This window comes from Pelophylax lessonae (genome assembly GCF_965119305.1).
Source record: "Pelophylax lessonae genome assembly, chromosome: 1".
NCBI lineage: Eukaryota > Metazoa > Chordata > Amphibia > Anura > Ranidae > Pelophylax > Pelophylax lessonae.
This window is the reverse complement of record NC_138768.1, coordinates 119,080,218-119,101,792: the sequence shown is the minus strand read 5'-3', so window position 1 is coordinate 119,101,792 and position 21,575 is coordinate 119,080,218. Positions and strand designations below refer to the sequence as shown.

At 43.4% G+C, this 21,575-nt stretch overlaps 1 protein-coding gene across 1 annotated transcript in view; it reads right to left on the bottom strand.

Moving 5' to 3' along the window:
* SREK1IP1 (SREK1 interacting protein 1) overlaps nucleotides 1–21,575 on the bottom strand; it is a 185,088-nt gene that overhangs the window by 94,819 nt on the left and 68,694 nt on the right. Inside the window, exon 3 of the mRNA XM_082248201.1 lies at nucleotides 14,108–14,254. Within this exon, the coding sequence (XP_082104327.1) occupies nucleotides 14,108–14,254 (147 nt within the window). The remainder of the gene's footprint in view (nucleotides 1–14,107; nucleotides 14,255–21,575) is intronic.

The window sequence follows — 21,575 nt, the reverse complement described above, 5'->3', positions numbered from 1 at the left end:
TGCAACCTCTGCCTCCCCCTCAGACAGAGAAGAGCGAGACCCTTCAAGGGGCACGCCACCTACGGCAACCATATCCGATTCAGAATCAGAAGATAAGGAAAAGCGAGGCCTCTTTCTGTCAGCACGTTCAGTCATCAGAATATCCACTTTGGACACCAAAGTTGCCACTGCAGCAGACAAAGTAGACAGAGCAGAAGATTCAGAGGAACCTGAATCCCCCACTAAGGCTGTGGGAAATTTGCTGTCCTGAGATTCCATAGTAAAAACTTTTTTTTATTTTTTTTGAGGTACTGGCCCTTTAAGCGCACCGCCGACCCCCGCAGCACACCGCTACAAGACTGTGACAAACAGACCCCGGAGCAGGATAAACTGATAGCCAGAAGTATTTGCACACAAAAAAAGGACAGCAGACAGACCCCCACAAGTGTTACCACCGCAGCCGATCTCTTCTGAACAGGGAGGAAGTGATGTCACCGCAAGAGACTGAACTGAGACTGCAGGCCAAGGAAAAATGGTTGCCTATAGAAAGTAATGGGAGGCTTTGGTAAAATGGCCGCCGACATGTGCTCGGAACGAACGTTTTGCCACACACAAGATGGAGCCGCAAGGCGCCAAAACACACCACATACATGCTGTATAAGCGCCCACAGTGAAGCCAGACATGCTGCCCACACCTAAAATGGCGGACCGGCCGCGTTTAACCCCGCAGTGGTCGCCACACGTGTCTGTACCTTCAGAAGCACCCTAGAGTGACACAGGAGAGGGACCCCCACAAACCCACACAGCGCACTGGCTGTGAGAGAAACCCCCGCAGGGACCGGGATCAGGGAGCCCAAAAAACGCACAGACATGAGGGGATAACACAGACACACAGGCAGTGTTGGTCATCTTACTTTAAAAAAGTAATTAGTTACAGTTACAAATTACTTCTCCCAAAAAGTAATTGAGTTAGTGACTCAGTTACCACATTGAAAAAGTAATTAGTTACTCAGCAAAGTAACTGCGACTTTTTTTACTATTCTATAATGCAATTATGTTCTATGAGATCTTTAATAGTGGTGGCGGTGTGGCACACTGTGGGGGTCTGAGTCCTCCTGACTGTAACTGTATTTTGTTTTGTTTTTTGGTACCTGCTGCCTGTAGTGGCAGGCTGTTGGCAGTGTGGTACACTGGTGGTGGTGGCGGTGTGGAACACTGGTGGTGGCGGTGTGGCACACTGGTGGTGGCGGTGTGGCACACTGGTGGTGGCGGTGTGGCACACTGGTGGTGGCGGTGTGGCACACTGGTGGTGGCGGTCTGAGTCCTCCTGACTCCTGACCTGACTTAAGTAACCTTTTTTTTTTTTTTGGTACCTGCTGGCTGCTGCTGTCTCTGGACTGGCTGGCTGCTGGTGTGGCACACTGGTGGTGGGGGTCTGTGTCCTCCTGACCTGACTTAAGTAACCTTTTTTTTTTTTGGTACCTGCTGGCTGATACTGTCTCTGGACTGGCTGGCTGTTGGTGGTGACGTGGCACACTGGTGGTGGGGGGTCTGAGTCCTCCTGACCTGACTTAAGTAACCTTTTTTTTTTTGGTACCTGCTGGCTGCTGTCTCTGGACTGGCTGGCTGTTGGTGGTGTTGTGGCACACTGGTGGTGGTGTGGTGGGTGGTGGCTGGTGGGGGTGTGAGTCCTGACTCCTGCCCTGACTGTCTGTGATTGACTGAGGTTTTTTTTTTTTTTTTGGTACCTGCTGTGCTGGGCTTGCTGGTGGTGGTGGTGTGGCCTGGCAGCCACTGGCACACTGTTGTCCGGGTCCCTCTGGCTCCGTCCTCCTGCAGGCCTGCCTGTCTGTGCCTCTCTCCTCTTCTGGGCTGGCTGTGTGCGTTGGTGGACTGGTGGTGGTGGACTTCCTGCTGCTCTGTGGTGGTGGTGGAGTCCTGGACTATTTCTTTTTGTAAGGTTGTTTTATATATATTTTGCCAGTCTGGCAAAAGTCACAAGTGAAGTGGCACTGTGGCAAACTGGCAATGGCTGGGTCGGGTCACCGACTCGCTGCCCGCCGGACTCTATGCCCTCCTCCTGGCGCGCTGTGCTGCTGCGGTCCGACTCATGACTCACTCGACTGAGTCTACTCCTCTTCTCTCTCCAGTTACAGTACCGCGGACAGCGGTCATAGAGGAGAGGGGGAATACAATTACATCTACTGCAATCTAGTGGCGGTAGATGTAATTGCCGTAACGCAGCCGAAAGTAGCGGCAATGGCGTTACAGGGAGAGGACGGGTAATCAGATAGATTATTCGTTACCCTGTTTACTTAAACGCAGTTACTACCAACACTGCACACAGGACTGCCAGCCCCCGACAGAGGCCCCACACAGAATGTACTTACCTGTACTCGATGGCGTGGGGTACCTCTCATCGACGGGAAACCGCCCACCCTCAGATGGCAGGGGTGCCGTCAGCCAAAAACGCAGGACGCCAACAGTGCACGGAGAACCGTGGATGAGGCGTCCAGGCGAGGTAGCCACCTCGCAGGCTGCATCCCTGAGGACAGGGATGGGTCGTTTGCGAGGCCAGGGCGAACACATAGCCTGCTAAACGCTCGATGGTGGGCTGGGATTCCATAAGGCCCTCTGTCCTGGAAAACCAGGACAACCAGTCCAACTCCCAGGTCCGCAAACGCCGTCTTCATCCGAAGATCTGACTAACGCTGACAAAATAAACAGCTAGTAGTGCAAAGAAAAAAACACATTTGCAGCAAATAAAATCATAAAATAGAAGAAGGCTGAGACTGTAGCCTCAGCACAGGGAAGCCTATATAACTCCTTAACTAGGCAGAAGACAAACTGAGTTGGGATGGCTGATCGCAGGGGGGTATTGGACCAGTGGGACAGCCCCCATAGGTGTGTCTATGTAAATGCTTTGTTTATAACAAGTCTAGTTACTCCTGTAGAGATGAAGTCAATACCTACTGGTGAAGACTGTATGAGTGGGCGGCGACTGTCAGAGGACGTAAGAGAAAAATGATTTCAGGGACCTCCAGGGTGGCTTTCTCTGAAATACTGCCTGTACCTTGAGCCACACCAGAGAGGCAGAAGGATCTTAGGGAGCTGAACAAGTGGCTGAGGAACTGGTGTAGGAAGGAGGGGTTCGGGTTCCTGGAGAACTGGACTGACTTATCAGTTGGTTACCGGCTCTTTAGTAAGGACGGGCTGCACCTTAACGGGGACGGTACAGCCCTTTTGGGAAGAAAGGCGGAAGAAGGATGGCCACAAAGTTGGAGGGGCTTTAAAACTAGGTGTTGGGAGGGAGGGCTCAGAAGTAGTGCCAGTTAGTAGTGAACGGACAGAAGCTACTGTCGGGGGCAGCAGTGACTATATAACTGCAACATCAACTACTGGGGACAAACCACAAACCAAGTAGGAATAAATGTAATGATAAAGCAATATCAACTCCAACATCACTAAGAGGGGTATACACAAATGTCAGGAGCCTAGCAAATAAAATGGAGGAATTGGAACGGTTATTACACGAGGAGGACATACACCTGGTAGAAATAACAGAAACATGATTTGACCTGTCACACGACTGGCTGGCAAATATTGAAGGGTATTCTGTGTATAGGAAGGACAGGTAAGGCAAAAGATGGGGAGGGGTATGTCTCTATATCAAAAAGAATGTAAAGCTGGTAGAGAGGAGTGACATTATGGAAGGGATGAGGGCGGAGGTGGAATCCGTGTCGGTAGGAAAGTAATAGTGGGGGTATGTTATAGGCCGCCCAACCAAAGAGGAGGTAGAGCTGGAAATTTATTTCACAGATGGGAATAGCAGCTAATCAGGGACAAGTCCTCGTAATGGGGGAATTCAATTATCCCGATATTGACTGGGAAGAGGGGACAGCTCACTCTGTAAAGGCCAGGCATTTCATGAATGTCTTACAGGACAACTGTATGTCACAGATAGAAGATTCTCCTACCAGAAAGAATGCATTGCTAGATCTATTAATTACAAACGATTCAGGCCCAATCTCAGATGTAGAAGTACGGGACAACTTGGGCTCTAGTGGTCACAGGAGGATTACATTTAAAGTAAATCATAGAACAATAAGACACGAGGGGAATATAAGGACTCTAAACTTCAAAAAGGCAAACTTTCCTAAATTGTGCTCAATAATAGAGAACATAGACTGGGACCAAACCCTAGGAACACTGAACATGGAAGAAAAATGGGAATGCTTTAGGAACATATTAAACAAAAGTATTGCACAGTGCATTCCAATGGGAAATACATTTAGAAGAGCCAAGGCCAAACCAGGGTGGCTAAACCGTAATGTAAAAATGCAAAAACAAAAATACAGAAAAAGTAGGGGTTTTTTGGCCAGTTGGGAGAAGGAAGACCAGGATACAAACACTTAAAATTAAATCAGTTTATTAGTATGTATAAAAGAGTTGTGTATAGATGAGGGATAAAAAGAAAGGAAAAAATCCCTCATATTCACCAATATATTAAAAAACAACAGCATAGAAATATCTCCCTATTAGGGAACAATACATGCTATATTAGGTTTTGCCCATGTGGAGCATTTTACGTGGGCAAAACTATTAGACCACCGTGGAAACGTATTTCTGACCACGTCTCATACATCCACAATGGCCAGATTAATACTCCGATCGGAGGCCATGTAGGCCTCAAACACAAATTCGATCAATCTCTTATTCGCTTTACGGTTCTGGATGTCATTCCAGATGACAGGAGAGGAGGTAATATAGACAAAAAAGTACTGGCTCGGGAATCCAGATGGATCTACGACCTCAGAGCTACTATACCCCCCGGGTTAAATGATATGCTCAGTTTTAAGCCATTCCTATAACACTGATATCTACCACAAGCCCAATCATTTTGTAGACTTCTAGCTTAGATAGTCCTAAGTTTGTATATATCCTTTTTTCTGTTCCTTTTTTGGTTATTATTAACGTTTCTTTTCGGTTTTATAATTAGATTTACTCCATGAACAATAAGAGATGATGTGTATATTCACTGTGGACACATCCATGCCTGATGGTGGATATTGAATTTTGACCTCTGCTAGTTGTGGATTTTCCCCTTCTTTTAACAGTCCTTGGCTATTATTATTTTTTGTTTTTGTGGGACAATTGATTGTTTGTTCATAGGTGATTTCGGTATTGGGCTTATGAACCCTTGGGTCGTTATGATTGTGGTGTCGTATATGCCTGTGCGTGACCCGAATGATACTTCATTTGGATCTAATGCTCTCTCACTCAGATTTGGAGCTCCTCTTAACGGACATAATTGTCTGTGTCCTACACGGTTTGGCGAGCAGGCGCCCTGTGTGGTTCACAGTCACGGCCGGCATAACCACCTCACTTCCGGTTTTTGATGGTGGAGCGCAAGACCGCATCACTTCCGGTTTGAAGATGTGACGTATCGGCCACTTCCGCTGTATGCGTCATTCCCGGAAGTTCCGCCTATAGGAGAGCGACGCTACGGCACCGCTTGGCGCCAAATGGGTCCCGAGTCCCACTACTTAAACCCCTATTGAGGCAGCAGGACCTATAGGCAGGACCTATGGAGGACCACCAGCACTAAGGTATGTATGGAAACACCCCTTAGGATACATGCATCGGTGGATTTATCAACATAATCCTATACAGATGCCCCATGTTCTGTCATTCTAGGCTACTCCTAGGTATCATGGCTTGGAATGGTCTTTAACCTGAATCATTCACTATCCTGCCTCTACACCTCCCTGGACTATATTGTAGGTATGTGACCTATTAAATGGATTGCATATTCGCTGCAAACTGTTTCTTGTTATCCCCTTTTTCCCTCCTTTCCCATCTTACATTATCTGATCACCTTTAAATTTTTCTCCTAGTATATTCTTTTGCTATATGTATATACTGCAGAAATATCGGTATTGCTCGTTCTCTCTGGCCCTGATGAAGCCTGATGCGAAACGCGTTGACTCATTGGGACCTTCAAACCGAACATCATCAAAGACTTCTTGCATCAACATCAGCTTGAAGCATGTATTGTTCCCTAATAGGGATATATTTCTGTGCTGTGGTTTTTAATATATTGGTGAATATATGAGGGATTTTTTCCTTTCTTTTTATCCCTCATCTACACACAACTCTTTTATACATACTAATAAACGGATTTAATTTTAGGTGTTTGTATCCTGTTCTTCCTTCTCCCAACTGGCCAAAAAACCCCTACTTTTTCTGTATTTTGCTTTTGCATATATCATGGGGCATGGGCCAACCTCCACGGTTATTTGTTCAATGTAAAAATGCTTATTAGAGCAAAAAAAAAAAAAAATGGCCTTCAAGAAATACAAAATCGGAGGGGACATTATCTGCTTTTCACCAATACAAGAAATCTAACAAGAAATGTAAAAACGGAATCAGGACGTCTAAAAATGATTTCGAAAGACACAGAGGAGAGTAAAAAAAAAAAAAAAAAAACCCAAGAAATCCTTTAAATACATTATTAGAAAAAAAAGCGAGGTCAGAGCATGTTGCACACATAATTAACAATGATGGGGGAGGATGGTTACAGAAGACACAGAGAAGGCAACTGTGCTTAACATTTTCTTCTACTCGGTTTTTACACACGAAAAGGAGGGGTATACAGACCAGGGCTGTCTGGTTAGCACAACACCACAAGACTTGCCGCAGTGGCTATCAGAGAGCGAAATCACGGAAAGACTCGATAGCATTAATACTAATAAATCGCCTGGACCGGATGGCTTGCACCCGAGAGTACTCAATGAGCTCAGTATGGTTATATCTTGACCGTTGTTCCTAATCTTCACAGACAGTATATTGACAGGAACTTACCGGGTGACTGGAGGAAAGCTAATGTGATACAAATATTCAAAAAAGGGAGGAGGGATATTCCGGGAAACTATAGACCGGTCAGCCTGACATCAAATTGTATGTAAATTACAACCACTTTAACTATGTATTTTTATGCAACATTTCATCAATCAACAGGTTTACTTTAAATGTTGACATAATAAGAAAATGAAACATGCCTATACAGACATTACATATAGAATACCATTCAGCAATTTGCAAACAAAACTAATATAGGTGCAAACTAAACAAAGACAACCCAGAAGCAATAACCATACAATAAAAAGAGCAGTTATAGATCACGCTAATGTCACCCTGATGTTCCTTAGAATCAGCACAACAACGTGAATTTAAAACTGAAAACCGCTTTACAAAAGCTCTCAGAAATAATTATTCTCTCTGCGTTCAGAGAACAATTAAACAGCTAATTACAAGTCAGTAAGTGGCACTCGTCATGGCACCTGTACATCTTTAACTGACATATTTGGCCATCATCCGTAATGTATACAAGTAGAAAAAAGAAAAAGAAACCAAAAATATTTTATAGGATCACATAATCACATGGTTGATTATATACCAAACAGATAAATACTCTATAATGTTTAGGATGGATGTCCCTTTGTTGAGGTCTCCTTTCGTGGTACCGGCGCCCACCCAGGGAGAGTATGTGCATGTGCAGATTTCATTAGAGGTGGGTCTCATCTGTACTTGATATCACTCTCTGTATATAGGACATTTAATGTGATTACTGTATGTATATATGATTGTAAATATTTTTCCCCCCCACTATGCGGTCTTTGCAAACCCTGATGAAGCAATTGGTGAAACGCGTCGGCATTGGAAGACCAACACATATAGTGCTCATCATTTGGTTAGAATGCAATTGCCTTTAGGGGGGTTTTATATAAAAAATGCACTAGCATCTGTTTGATACAAATAAACCTTTATATTTTATCCAATTATGTATGCTCCTTTTTCTGGCCTGTAGAGTCCGATATTTTGGTTTCTTTTTCCTACCTGTACACCTTGTCCTCTCACACGAGGTCAAAGGTTTTTCAAAATGGCAACAAAACAGTGAAGCAGCTGTCACTTAACTACAATTAACATAAGTGAATCATATTTAATATCCGCCAGCTTCCCTTTCATGTTTTTAAAAGCCTAAATAACATTTTAATAATTCACTCAGTGACCACTTAATAAGCTACAACTGGCTTATACCTTGAATGCTGATTTGGGGTGCATCTGCTCCTGAAGAGTGGAATTCATCCACGAAACGCGTCAAGCTCAATATGGATGTATTCCCCATTAATAGTAATAATTTTATTTGGATTTTATACATGTTTATCATCAATGACCTTTCCTTCCCAATGTACAGCCCATCAATTTTGTATGATTTTGCATTTAGGATGTTCCTTACTGCCTTCTGACTGTATTATTACATGTATGTAATTCTGATGTATCATACACATTTCTGTTCACGCTATATATGATATCCATTATATGATACATATTAAATCTTTTACCCTATATGGGGTTTCTGTACCAATGTATTATGTCCACTGACTCCACACACCTCATATAAAGTCCCGTTTGTTCCCCCCTTTCCCGTTTTACCTACCAAATATGTTGGGTATCGGCTTTTTAAGAATAATATCAATATCATGTCATGGATCATACCTATATTATATTATCCTACCCAATATGCCGATCCCATAATACCTTTCCTATTATCCATTGTATTCCCCTCCCCTTTATATATACCAAATTAGGAATGGAGGCAGCTGGCCCTGGATGGGCATTGCCTCATTTAAAGTCCCAACTGTCTTGTTTCTATGTTTGTTTTGTTTTTGTTTGTCCTTTGTCTCTTTTGACATATCTTTAATATTGTCTTTGGGGGATTTCCTGAGGAAGACACATGGTCCTTGTGTTGTCACGTGTAGGGGAAGGGCAAGGACGGACGGAGCGCTTTGCCGAGAGATTTGCAAGACTGTCAGGCTGTTGGACTGAATCTACTGCAGAGGATAGGACACAGCTGCAGCGTCTCCCACTATACCACAACGGTACTTTAAAGATGTTACACAAGGATGGCTTTAAAAAAGGTGCACGGATGCACCAAAGCATGTGAGTGCATTACCACATTTTTAATAAAATTAAAAGGTTTTTAAAAAAGGTATAAGCACCATTGTGAGCTTTTATATTTTTCATGATATGCTGATTACTACGGAGAAAGTGGCTGACATATGGGATATGATCACCTGGAGGCGTTAACCATTTGATATCCAGCATTTGAGCCCAATTGAATCTAACATAAGGTGAGCGCCCAATCACAAGGGGGTGTACGATTAGGAGTGAGTTGTGACACCGCGGTCACTCACTTGGTTCGGGGACACCGCCACAAATTGGTGGCTTGAGCACTTCTAGAAGATTTATTAGCACAGATTGTCACAAAAGACTTTATTGGACACTTGATTGCCATTTGCCGCATGGACTTACATATTTATTATTTTACCACTGATACTACTTATCATTTATAGCACTTTATATATTGTATGGATTGATATGCAGTATATTTAAGCACAAGGATTTATTGTGATACACACTTGTGATTTAGCAGTTTGCACTTTCTTCTAGCACAATTCATATTAATTTCTAGGAATCGGACTGTACACTACTATATATATTTTTTTACATTTCATCATTGGATTTTATTTATGATACAGCATTTTAAGATTATGAAATTGTAATCTTTTGCTTGAGGGTTATACACATATATATATTTATATAATTTTTAGGAATCGCACCGTACACAACTATATATAAATATATATATATATATTTTTTTTTTTATATACTTTTCATCATTGGATTTTATTTATGATACAGCATTTAAGATTATGAAATTAGAATCTTTTGCTTTAGAGTTATACACATATATATATATATATATATATTTATATAATTTTTTTGCTACATATTTTTAATTTTTACATATTTGGATAGATTTTTATTTTGCGCAACACTAAGGCTCCATGTACACGGGACGCTGGAAATGGCCGTTTAGGAGCAGTTGGGCGTTTTTTTCAGAAGTCCCTGAACGCAGCTCCATGTTATCTTATCTGTCCATTTACACATGGTCGTTTACAGTCATTTGCAGGCAGTTGCGTTCAGGGACTTTTTTTAGAACGCAATTATATTGCGTTCGAACGTGTGTTTCCCGACGTTTCAAACTCAGAAACGCGGCCGAACGTGACTGAACGTGATGAACCTACGTTCAGCCACGTTATACGTTTTTTTTCTTCCATTCAAAATCAATGGTTCCCTATGGGAGCCTATTGATTTGAATGGAAGTCACCGCAAGTCGGATCCGACTTGCGGCGCGACCTGCACTGTGAGAATCTTGAGGGGGAACTCCACACCAAAAATGGGAAAAAACGGCGTGGGGTCCCCCCCAAAATCCATACCAGACCCTTATCCGAGCATGCAGCCCGGCAGGCCAGGAAAGGGGAGGGGACGAGCGAGCGGCCCCACCCCCCCTGGACCACACCAGGCCACATGCCCTCAACATGGGGGGGGTGTTGGTGCTTTGGGGCAGGGGGAGCTCTGCACCCCCCACCTCAAAGCACCTTGCCCCCATGTTGATGAGGACAAGGGCCTCATTCCCACAACCCTGGCCGGTGGTTGTGGGGGTCTGCGGGCAGGGGGCTCATCGGAATCTGGAAGCCCCCTTTAACAAGGGGCCCCCCAGATCCCGGACCCCCTCCCTATGTGAATGGGTATGGGGTACACTGTACCCCTACTCATTCACCACATAAAAGGCAGTGTATGGAAATAACGACAGGAGACGTTTTGGAAAGTTTTATTAAAAATCTGCATCCGGCTCTTCTTGTCTTCTCCTCTCCGGGGTCTTCTGCTCTTTTGCTGTCCCCTCTCCGGGGTCTTCTGCTCTTTTGCTGTCCCCTCTTCTGCTGTCCTCTCTTCTTTTCTTCTCCTCTCCGGGGTCTTCTGCTGTCGGCTCTTCTTCCTCCGGTCCTCCTCCGACGACGTCTCCTTGATTATGAAGATCTCCGGTCTCTGCAGCTTGTTATATAGCCATTAGGGCGTGGCCACGATGACGTCATCGGGAGACCCCGCCCCCTCACGTCACGGATGACGTCATCCGTGACGTGAGGGGGCGGGGCCTCCCGATGACGTCATCGTGGCCACGCCCTAATGGCTATATAACAAGCTGCAGAGACCGGAGATCTTCATAATCAAGGAGACGTCGTCGGAGGACCGGAGGAAGAAGAGCTGACAGCCGACAGCAGAAGACCCCGGAGAGGAGAAGACCCCGGAGAGGAGAAGAAAAGAAGAGAGGACAGCAGAAGAGGGACAGCAAAAGAGCAGAAGACCCCGGAGTAGAGAAGAAAAGAAGAGAGGACAGCAGAAGAGGGGACAGCAAAAGAGCAGAAGACCCCGGAGAGGGGACAGCAAAAGAGCAGAAGACCCCGGAGAGGAGAAGACAAGAAGAGCCGGATGCAGATTTTTAATAAAACTTTCCAAAACGTCTCCTGTCGTTATTTCCATACACTGCCTTTTATGTGGTGAATGAGTAGGGGTACAGTGTACCCCATACCCATTCACATAGGGAGGGGGTCCGGGATCTGGGGGGCCCCTTGTTAAAGGGGGCTTCCAGATTCCGATGAGCCCCCTGCCCGCAGACCCCCACAACCACCGGCCAGGGTTGTGGGGATGAGGCCCTTGTCCTCATCAACATGGGGGCAAGGTGCTTTGAGGTGGGGGGTGCAGAGCTCCCCCTGCCCCAAAGCACCAACACCCCCCCCATGTTGAGGGTATGTGGCCTGGTGTGGTCCAGGGGGGGTGGGGCCGCTCGCTCGTCCCCTCCCCTTTCCTGGCCTGCCGGGCTGCATGCTCGGATAAGGGTCTGGTATGGATTTTGGGGGGGACCCCACGCAGTTTTTTCGGCGTGGGGGCTACCCTCAAATTCCATGCCGGACCCGAAGGGCCTGGTTTGGAACCTGGGGGGGAACCCCACGCAATTTTTTTCCCATTTTTGGGTGGAGTTCCCCCTCAAGATTCTCACAGTGCAGGTCGCGCCGCAAGTGGGATCCGACTTGCGGTGCGACTTCCATTCAAATCAATAGGCTCCCATAGGGAACCATTGATTTTGAATGGAGGCAGAAAAACGCTGCTAAAAGCAACGTGGCCAAACGTGCAATAACGCAAATGGAAAAAGCTACTGAAAGCACGTTTAACAGCTGCTTTTTCCCGGCGTCAGAAATAGCTTTGCAGGACGTTTTTTCTAACGTCCCGTGTACATGGAGCCTAATTATATATTTATTGGCTCTTTGCACTTTATGAGAAGTGAAGTGTTTGCTGCATTTTAAAAATCTAAGACAGGAAGGTTGCTCGCAAGAATCTTTGATCCTTTTGGTATGCATTTTGTTGCAGGTTGTCATGTGCTCGGAAACGCGCAGGTGAGAACCCGGCCTAAATGGTAATGAAAGTGTGATGTGCATTGCCGCGCATTTTAGAAATGCATAGCAAAGAGTGCGTTTCCTGTGCGGGTTGCCATGCACTCAGAAACATGCAGATGCAAACTCAGCCTTAATGACTTTGTGAGAGCGATGCATGTTTGGTGGACGTAGACATGCTGTTTCTGTGCAGGTTGTGTGAGCAAGCATGCATGAGTGTACTCTTAGCAAGCGGCGGTGGGGGAAGAGAAGGATAGGGGCTGCTCTCTGAAAAACCGTTACACAAAGCAGGTAAGTAAAACATGTTTGTTTTTTAAAAAAATTGCCTGTAGAATTACTTTAATAACCTGACTAATGTTCCTCTTCCTGCTTGTTCCCTCTTCACTGCAGAGAGGAATGGAGTGTGGGTGGGGATAACAATTACATTCCTCCCCATTCACCACTCACATGAAGGCCCAGAAACACCCACAGTAACCCTTAGACCCAGCCACACCAACTCCCACTGCTGGCACAAGTGACTCCCATTGCCTGCCCTGAATTTACAGAGGCTCAAAAGGATCATGGAACATGTAGTATAAGACTGGAAAGGGAAGGAAACATAACTTCAGCCAGAAGGAGGACTGACATCACATACACAGAAACCTGCTGTATACAGCTAAGGAGGTAATTTACACGTAAACTTACAATGTGGTAGTGATCTATTTACATGCACAATACATCTCTTGTTTTGGGGAGGAAAATCTGGAGTTCTTCTTTAAGCAGGTTTTGTAATCTTATACATTTATAGGAGAAAGCAAAAGCAGTTTAAAATGAACAAAAGCTTGTCAACACAGACCCTTAAAGCTGAACTCCAGGTATTCATTTTATTGCATAGTTTAATTGGGCTAGTTTAGACTGATGCAAGCGTCCATATTCCACACCTGTGGGGCTGCTGTGGAAGAGGATGAGCACTACTACAGTCATCAATGCTTTCTTTCGGGTCCTGTGCTGAGCGTACACCCTGCTGCACTATAAGGGGGTCGCTCACTCAGCACAGACTCCAATCACAGAATGCCTTGCATTTTTCCTCATTGAATGCAGGGCATTTGACGATCGAACGATGTAAAGATTGTGATGTCACCTCCCCATCTCTCCACAGTTAACTTTTGTTAGATATATTTAGAGCACTCTTAAATTTTAAAAAATTGAACATGACTGGACTAATGGCACAGCAAATGGAGCTCCTCTATACCCTCTTAACCGATTTTATACCGTGATACGGTTATAAACAGCAGATTGATGGATGGTTTACCCACTTCCGTTTATTAATCACACTGTAGAAAGTCTTTGGGTGACCATTCTAACCATCAATGGCTGTGAACCGAGCTGTCCTTAGACATACTCTGCCAAGCCGATCTAAGCGCCCGTGTAGAATGTGAACCCTGTACTAATCAACAGCGACCACATACTACTGTTTACGATGTGGTTTTTACAGTTGTAAAAACCACCAAAATGGCCTTTTGTCTCAAAAAATTATAAACAATTATTTTGGGTACAGTGTTGCCTGAAAGGTAATTGTCAATCAAACCATCACAGACTGAAAAACAGAACAAAACAGAAAAGCTAATATAGCATTTCTTAAGGTTTCTAGTTTAATTTTCACAGGGATATATGGAGATTTCACTGAAAAACTAAACTGGTTGCAACCATAAGGAGATGGTCCCAGACATTAGATCTGAAAACAGAGCAGAAGGGAGAACTTTGGAGCCATTTACACAGGTACAGTGGGATCTTACTTTTCTTTTCTGCAGAAAGTGGTGGCTGAGTTGGGATCTCTTCCTCCTCATCAGAGTCCTCACTGCTTGTGCTGCTCACATCTAACACAATATCTCGCTGTGGGTCCACTCTAAGGAAGTTTCTACACTCAAATGTAAGATGGCCAGCTGAAAAGGAGAAACATAGAAATATGATGTAACATACTTGCCTGTGGTTTACACTATTAAAATTGGTAAATAAAAGTCAGAGTTCCTATAATTTTCTCAATCTTTTAAACGGTTAGCTAAAACAAGGATTGCGGTTTGCATAATCTGTCTATATCATTACATACAGTGCCTTGCAAAAGTATTCTTTTTACCTATTTTGTTACATTACAGCCCAAGTTCAATGTTTTGTTAATCTGAATTTTATGTGATGGATCAGAACACAATAGTCTAAGTTGGTGAAGTGAAATGAGAAAAATATATACATAAAACTATTTTTTAGAAATAGAAAACAGAAAATTGGCATGTGCGTATGTATTCACCCCCTTTGTTATAAAGCCCATAAAAAGCTCTGGTGCAACCAATTACCTTCAGAAATCACATAACTAGTGAAATGATGTCCACCTGTGTGCAATGTAAGTGTCACATGATCTGTCATTACATATACACACCTTTTGTGAAAGGCCCCAGAGGCTGCAATACCTAAGCAAGAGGCACCACTAACCAAACACTGCCATGAAGACCAAGGAACGCCCCAAACAAGTAAGGGACAGTGTTGTCAAGAAATTCCAAATCTTTGATGATCCACAGGAGCACCATCCAATATATAATAACCAAATGGAAAGAACATGGCACAACAGAAAACCTGCCAAGAGATGGCTGCCCCCCAAAACTCACAGACCTGGCAAGGAGGGCAGTAATCAGAGAGGCAGCACAGAGACCTAAGGTAACCCTGGAGGAGCAGCAGAGTTCCACAGTAGAGACTGGAGTATCTGTACATAGGACAACAATAAGCCGTACGCTCCACAGGGTTAGGCTTTATGGCAGAGTGGCCAGAAGAAAGTCATTACTTTCAGCAAACAAAATGATACATTTTGAGTTTGCGAAAAGCCATGTGGGAGGCTCCCAAAATGTATGGAGGAAGGTGCTCTGGTCTGATGAGACTAAAATTTAACTTTTCAGCCATCAAAGAAAACGCTATGTCTGGCACAAACCCAACAGATCACATCACTCAAAGAACACCATTCCCACAGTGAAACATGGTGGTGGCAGCATCATGCTGTGGGGATGTTTTTCAGCAGCCGGGACTGGGAAACTGGTCAGAGTTGAGGGAAAGATGGATGGTGCTAAATACAGGGATTTTCTTGAGCAAAACCTGTACCACTCTGTGCGTGATTTGAGGCTACGACAGAGGTTCACCTTCCAGCAGGACATTGACCCCAAACACACTGCTAAAGCAACATTTGAGTGGTTTAAGGGGACACATGTAAATGTGTTGGAATGGTCTAGTCAAAGCCCAGACCTCAATCCAATATAAAATCTTTGGTCAGATTAAAGACTGCTGTTCACAAGTGCAAACCATCCAACTTGAAAGAGCTGGAGCAGTTTTGCAAGGAGGAATGGGCAAAAATCCCAGTGGTAAGATGTGGCAAGCTCATAGAGACTTATCCAAAGCGACTTGGAGCTGTGATTGCTGTAAAAGGTGGCTCTACAAAGTATTTACTTTAGGGGGGTGAATAGTTATGCACATTGACCTTCTATTATTTTGTCCTATTTGTTGTTTGCTTCACAATAAAAAAAAAAAAAACATCTTCAAAGTTGTGGGCATGTTCTGTAAATTAAATGATGTAAATCCTCAAACAATCCATGTTAATTCCAGGTTGTGAGGCAACAAAATACGAAAAATGTCAAGAGGGTGAATACTTTCGCAAAGCACTGTATGTATAGGACCTAACTTCCAAATTATTTTTAAAATAATGTGCATACCCTGGTGATCCATCTTCCTAGAAGGGACAGCATAAGTACGGTTCCCCACACTCCAGGACATCAAATACTACTATATGACCCTTTACTGCCAACTACAAACATCCAAGTATGCTACTTGGGGCTTTACCTGTAGCTAACCATAAAGAGCAGAATTTCTTTGAGTCTGCAAGGAAAGAAATTCACACAGAGGCATACCAAGTATATTTGTCCCTGTATATTTAGACACACTTTGTTTTTATTTAACCACTTGCCTACTAAGCCTATTTTTGACATTTGGTGTTTATAAGCTAAAATCAGTTGTTTTTGCTAGAAAACTACTTAGAACCCCCAAACATTATATATTTTTTTTTAGCAGAGACCCTAGAGAATAAAATGGAGATTATTGTAATATTTTTTATCACACCGTATTTGCGCAGCGGTCTTCCAAACGCAATTTTTTTGGAAAAAAAATCACTTTTTTGAATTAAAAAATAAGAATCCAGTAAAGTTAGCCCAATTTTTTTCCATAATGTGAAAGATAATGTTACGCCGAGTAAATAGATACCCAACATGTCATGCTTCATAATTGTGCACGCTCACGGAATGGCGACGAACCTTGGTACTTAAAAATCCCCATAGGTGACAATTTAAAAATTTCTACAGGTTGCCATTTAGAGTTACAGAGGAGGTCTAGAGCTCAAATTATTGCTCTCGCTCTAACGATCGCGGCGATACCTCACATGTGTGGTTTGAACACCGTTTACATATGTGGGCGGGGTTTCCGTGTGCGTTCGCTTCTGCGCGCGAGCTAACGGGGACAGGACGCTTTAATTTTTTTTTTTTTTTTTTACTATTTATTTTATTTATTATTCTTTATTTTTACACCGTTTAAAAAAAAAAAAAAATTGATCATTTTTATTTCTAATACAAGGAATGTACATTCCTTGTAATAGAAATAGGCATGACAGGACCTCTTTTTTGTGAGATCTGGGGTCAAAAAGTCCTCAGATCTCACAAGTACACTAATAAAGATAGAAAGGAAAAAAAAAAAAAAAAGGGACCTTTAAGCCGGTTGCTCGGCAATGATGTTTGCCATCGCTCCGGTCCTCCAAGACAATAGAGTCGAGTGAGGGCAAACTTGCCCTCACTCGACATCCTGTCTGTGAGGATCCGGGACCCGATCGCTTTCCCCGCTGCCGGCGGGTCCGGTAAGCGGGGAAAAGGACCGGGACGCGGCGGGAGGGGGGGCACCCCTTCCGCCATCCCGGAGGGTGATCTCGCGGTGAATCCGCCGCTGGGACCACCCTTATCGGAAAGCCCATCGCCTGCAGTTTAAAAAAATACCAGGGTTATGGCAGCTATCTGCTGCCATAACACCGGTATTTAGCTTTAAACTCAGGACGTATATGTACTATGGACCGGTATTGAGGTGGTTAAACAATATTTTCCTTTTTTTAATATTAAATTTCAACCATTAGCCTGCAAGACATATACACATATACAGAAAATAAAAAAGTCTACACACCCGTTATAATGTCAGGTTGCTGTGATATAAAAAAAAAAAAATGAGACAAAGATAAATAATTTGAGAACTTTTTCCACCTTTAATGTGACCTATAAACTGTACAACTCAATTGAAAAAACACACTAACCTATTTTTTTTGGGGGGGGGGGGGGGGGCGGGGGGGCAGGAGTACAACTAAAAAAAAAAAAAAAAAAAAAAGACGCCGTTGCACAAGTGTGCACACCTTCTCATAATTGGGGAGTTCAGAATTAAGCAATCACATTCAAACTCATGTTAATCATTTGGAGTGCCTTTGATTAACCCCTAATAAAGTTCAACTGTTCTAGTAGGTCTTTCCGGACATTTTATTAGTCGCATTCTACAGCAAAAGCCATGGTCCATTTAGAGCTTCCAAAGCATCAGAGGGATCTCTGGTATAAATCAGAAGGGTACAGAAGAATTTCCAAGGCATTAGATATACCATGGAACACAATGAAGACAGTCATCATCAAGTGAAGAAAATATGACAAAACAGAGACATTACCAAGAACTGGACGTCCCTCCAAAATTGATGAAAAGACAAGAAGAAAACTGGTCAGGGAGGCTGCCAAGAGGCCTACAGCAACATTGAAGGAGCTGCAGGAATATCTGGCAAGTGCTGGCTGTGTGGTACATGTGACAACAATCTCCCGTATTCTTCATATGTCTGGGCTATGGGGTAGAGTGGCAAGACGGAAGCCTTTTCTTGCGAAGAAAAACATTCAAGCCCGACTAAATTTTGCACAAAAACACATCTAAAGTCTTCCAAAAGCGAGTGGGAAAATGGGATTTTTGAGTTACCGTAAAATCTATTTCTCTGATGTTCAATGATGGACGCAGATCCTGATATTCTTAACCATTGGGTTATACTGCCCCCTAGTAGGACACTAGGCAGAAAATAATTCTGGCAACACCCATGGGCAGTCCCAGGGGGTATACCCCCTTTCTCTGCTATAGCCACTTAGTTTTGTTACAAGCAAGTGTCAGGAGAATTAGAACTCCACAGCGGGGTCGGTGCTGTGTCTGTCAATGAACATCAGAGACATGGATTTTACGATACGATATAGGGCTAATGCCTAGTAAAGCGCTTAGGGACCCCACAGTGACGCTTTGTTCGCCCCCATTCTTTAGCGACAATTCTGTCAAAATAGGCAGGGAAAGGAAACGCCTCTGCCACTTTGGATGGCTTGTGAGTGCTAAAGGGCACCTGCGCCTCTATCGCAGCTTCAGGTGCATCCTCCATCTTCAGGGTCTCACGCACAGATACAATAAGTGCATCCACCAGTGCCTTTTTGTGCGTGGTTGCAGATGTGGAGGAATCATCCTCACTATCAGAGGATTCCAGGTGTGTGGTTGCAGACCCAGCAGGGTGACTCAAGTCTGCGGCGGCAGGAGTCCAGACCAGGTACGATTGTCTAGTCACCGCTGGAGCACCCCTCTCGGCTCCCATCGCCAGTTAGCGTCCTGCCCCCATCCCAGAAAAGTGGCCAGACAACCCATCTTTTTTTTTTTTTTTTTTTAACAGCCCCAGCGTCGAGGGGGGGGGGGGGGCAGGATGAGGTACTTGGCAAGGGGGGGTTGAGTGAGTATACCCTCTGGGACTGCCCATGGGTGTAGCCAGAATTATTTTCTGCCTAGTTTCCTACTCCTGTCGGGGGCAGAAAAACCCAATAATTAAGAATATCAGGAGCTGGGTCTGTCCATGAACGAAGGAGAAAATGTGTTTTGGTCTTATGAAACCAAGGTTGAACTTTTTGGCCACAATTCCAAAAGATATGCTTGGTGCAAAAACAAACACTGTATGTCACCAGAAGAACATCATACCAACAGTGAAGCATGGTGGTGGCAGCATCATGCTTTGGGGTTGATTTTCTTCAGCTGGAACAGGGGCCTTAGTCAAGGTAGAGGCAATTATGAACAGTTCCAAATACCAGTCAATATTGGCACAAAACCTTCAGGCTTCTGCTAGAAAGCTGAAATGAAGAGGAACTTCATTTTTTAGCATGACAACAACCCAAAGCATACATCCAAACCAACAATAGAATTGCTTCACCAGAAGAAGATTAGAGTTTTGGAATGGCCCAGCCAGAGCCCAGACCTGAATCCGATTGAAAATCTATGGGGTGATCCAAAGATAGCTGTGCAAAGGACATGCCCTTGCAATCTGACAGATTTGGAGTGTTTTTGCAAAGAAGAGTGGGAAAATATTGCAAAGTCAAGATGTGCCATGGTGATACACTCATACCCAAAAAGACAGAGTGCTGTAATAAAATCAAAAGGGGCTTCAATAAAGTATTAGTTTAAGGGTGTGCACAATTATGCAACCATATGTGTTTTTTTCTTTTTTATCTTGGTCTCATTTTTTTACATCACAGAAACCTGAACAGGGGTGTGTAGACTATATCCAATATATTGTATATACACATATACATACACATACATACACACACATATACATACACACATATATATATATATATTCATTTCAAAATTCCATCTATACTCTAAAGTTTTTAATATCAATAAAAAGCATTGGCAGTCTGTACAATAATTTTAACTTCCCCTTTACCCTCTTATCGTTGGGGTTGGACCATATGACAGATTAATCAAATGTGATCAAGATCATCCTCCATCACCACCTGTTGCATTCCTGGGACCTCCTAATTTCAGTTCCTATCTAGGTCTCAGCTGTATGCAGTGTAACAGCATGATAAAAGGGAAATAGTTCTCCCATCTGCACAGGGGTTATAATATTCAAATCAAAGATCACTATAATTGTCAATCCTCCTAAGCCGTGTATACATAATAAAATGCCCTTGAGGGTTATTTTATGTGGGAGAAACCACCCAAAAAGTAAAGGAGAGGATTGCCCGACATAAATATTCGATCAGAGATAAATTGGATAAACCTCCTTTGTTTAGACACTTTATAGAAAAGGGACACTGTTTCACAACTCAAGTTTTCGGTAATAGATGGGATATTGAAAAACAGATGTGGTAATCGAGAATCAACCCTTAGAAAACGGGAGGTACAATGGATCCATCGTTTAAATACTTTGTTTCAGAATGGATTGAATTCAGACTTTGATCTGTACTTATTTCTTTCATTTCATTATTTGTTTAGGCTTTTGTGATACATTTATTACAAATGCAGTTAAATTCATGGTGTATAGTATGTAAAGTTTCTATTTACATGTGTTCCTCTTTAGCACATCCCGAATTTGGTGAGAATGATTACACCTGATGAGCCATCATTCTACATACTACATGCGTTAAGGCTGGGTTCACACTAGCTGTGCCTACAGCTCACAGAAGGGGCCAGTGCGTACCTGTTCTCTGTTTTAGGTGCAAATCAAATCTGAAATTTTTCCTGAATTCGCACCGGAAACAGACCAGAAGACGCAAAGGGACCCTTTTCCAGTGCAAACTGCAGCCTTTCCAAAGCTGTGTGAACCGGCTTCATTGAGAGCCGGTCACAGCCTCCTGTTATGTGAATTGGATGCGGGGAAACCCACATCGGGTTCACATCAGTGTGAACACAGCCTTATCTTTCACATCAGTGTGAACACAGCCTTATCTTGTTGCTAATTTGCCTTATTGACTTTGAATAACTGATTAATGGATGCCAGGTGTTGATAGGTGTGTGTGTGTGTGTATATATATATATATATATATATATATATATATATACATATACACATACATATACATATATACACACACACACACACACACAGTCAGGTCCATAAATATTGGGACATCAACACAATTCTAATCTTTTTGGCTCTATACACCACCACAATGGATTTGAAATGAAACAAACAAGATGTGCTTTAGCTGCAGACTTTCAGCTTTAATTTGAGGGTATTTACATCCAAATCAGGTGAAAGGTGTAGGAATTATAAACAGTTTGTATTTTGTGCCTCCCGATTTTTAAGGGACCAGAAGTAATGGGACAATTGGCTGCTGAGCTGTTCCATGGCCAGGTGTGTGTTAT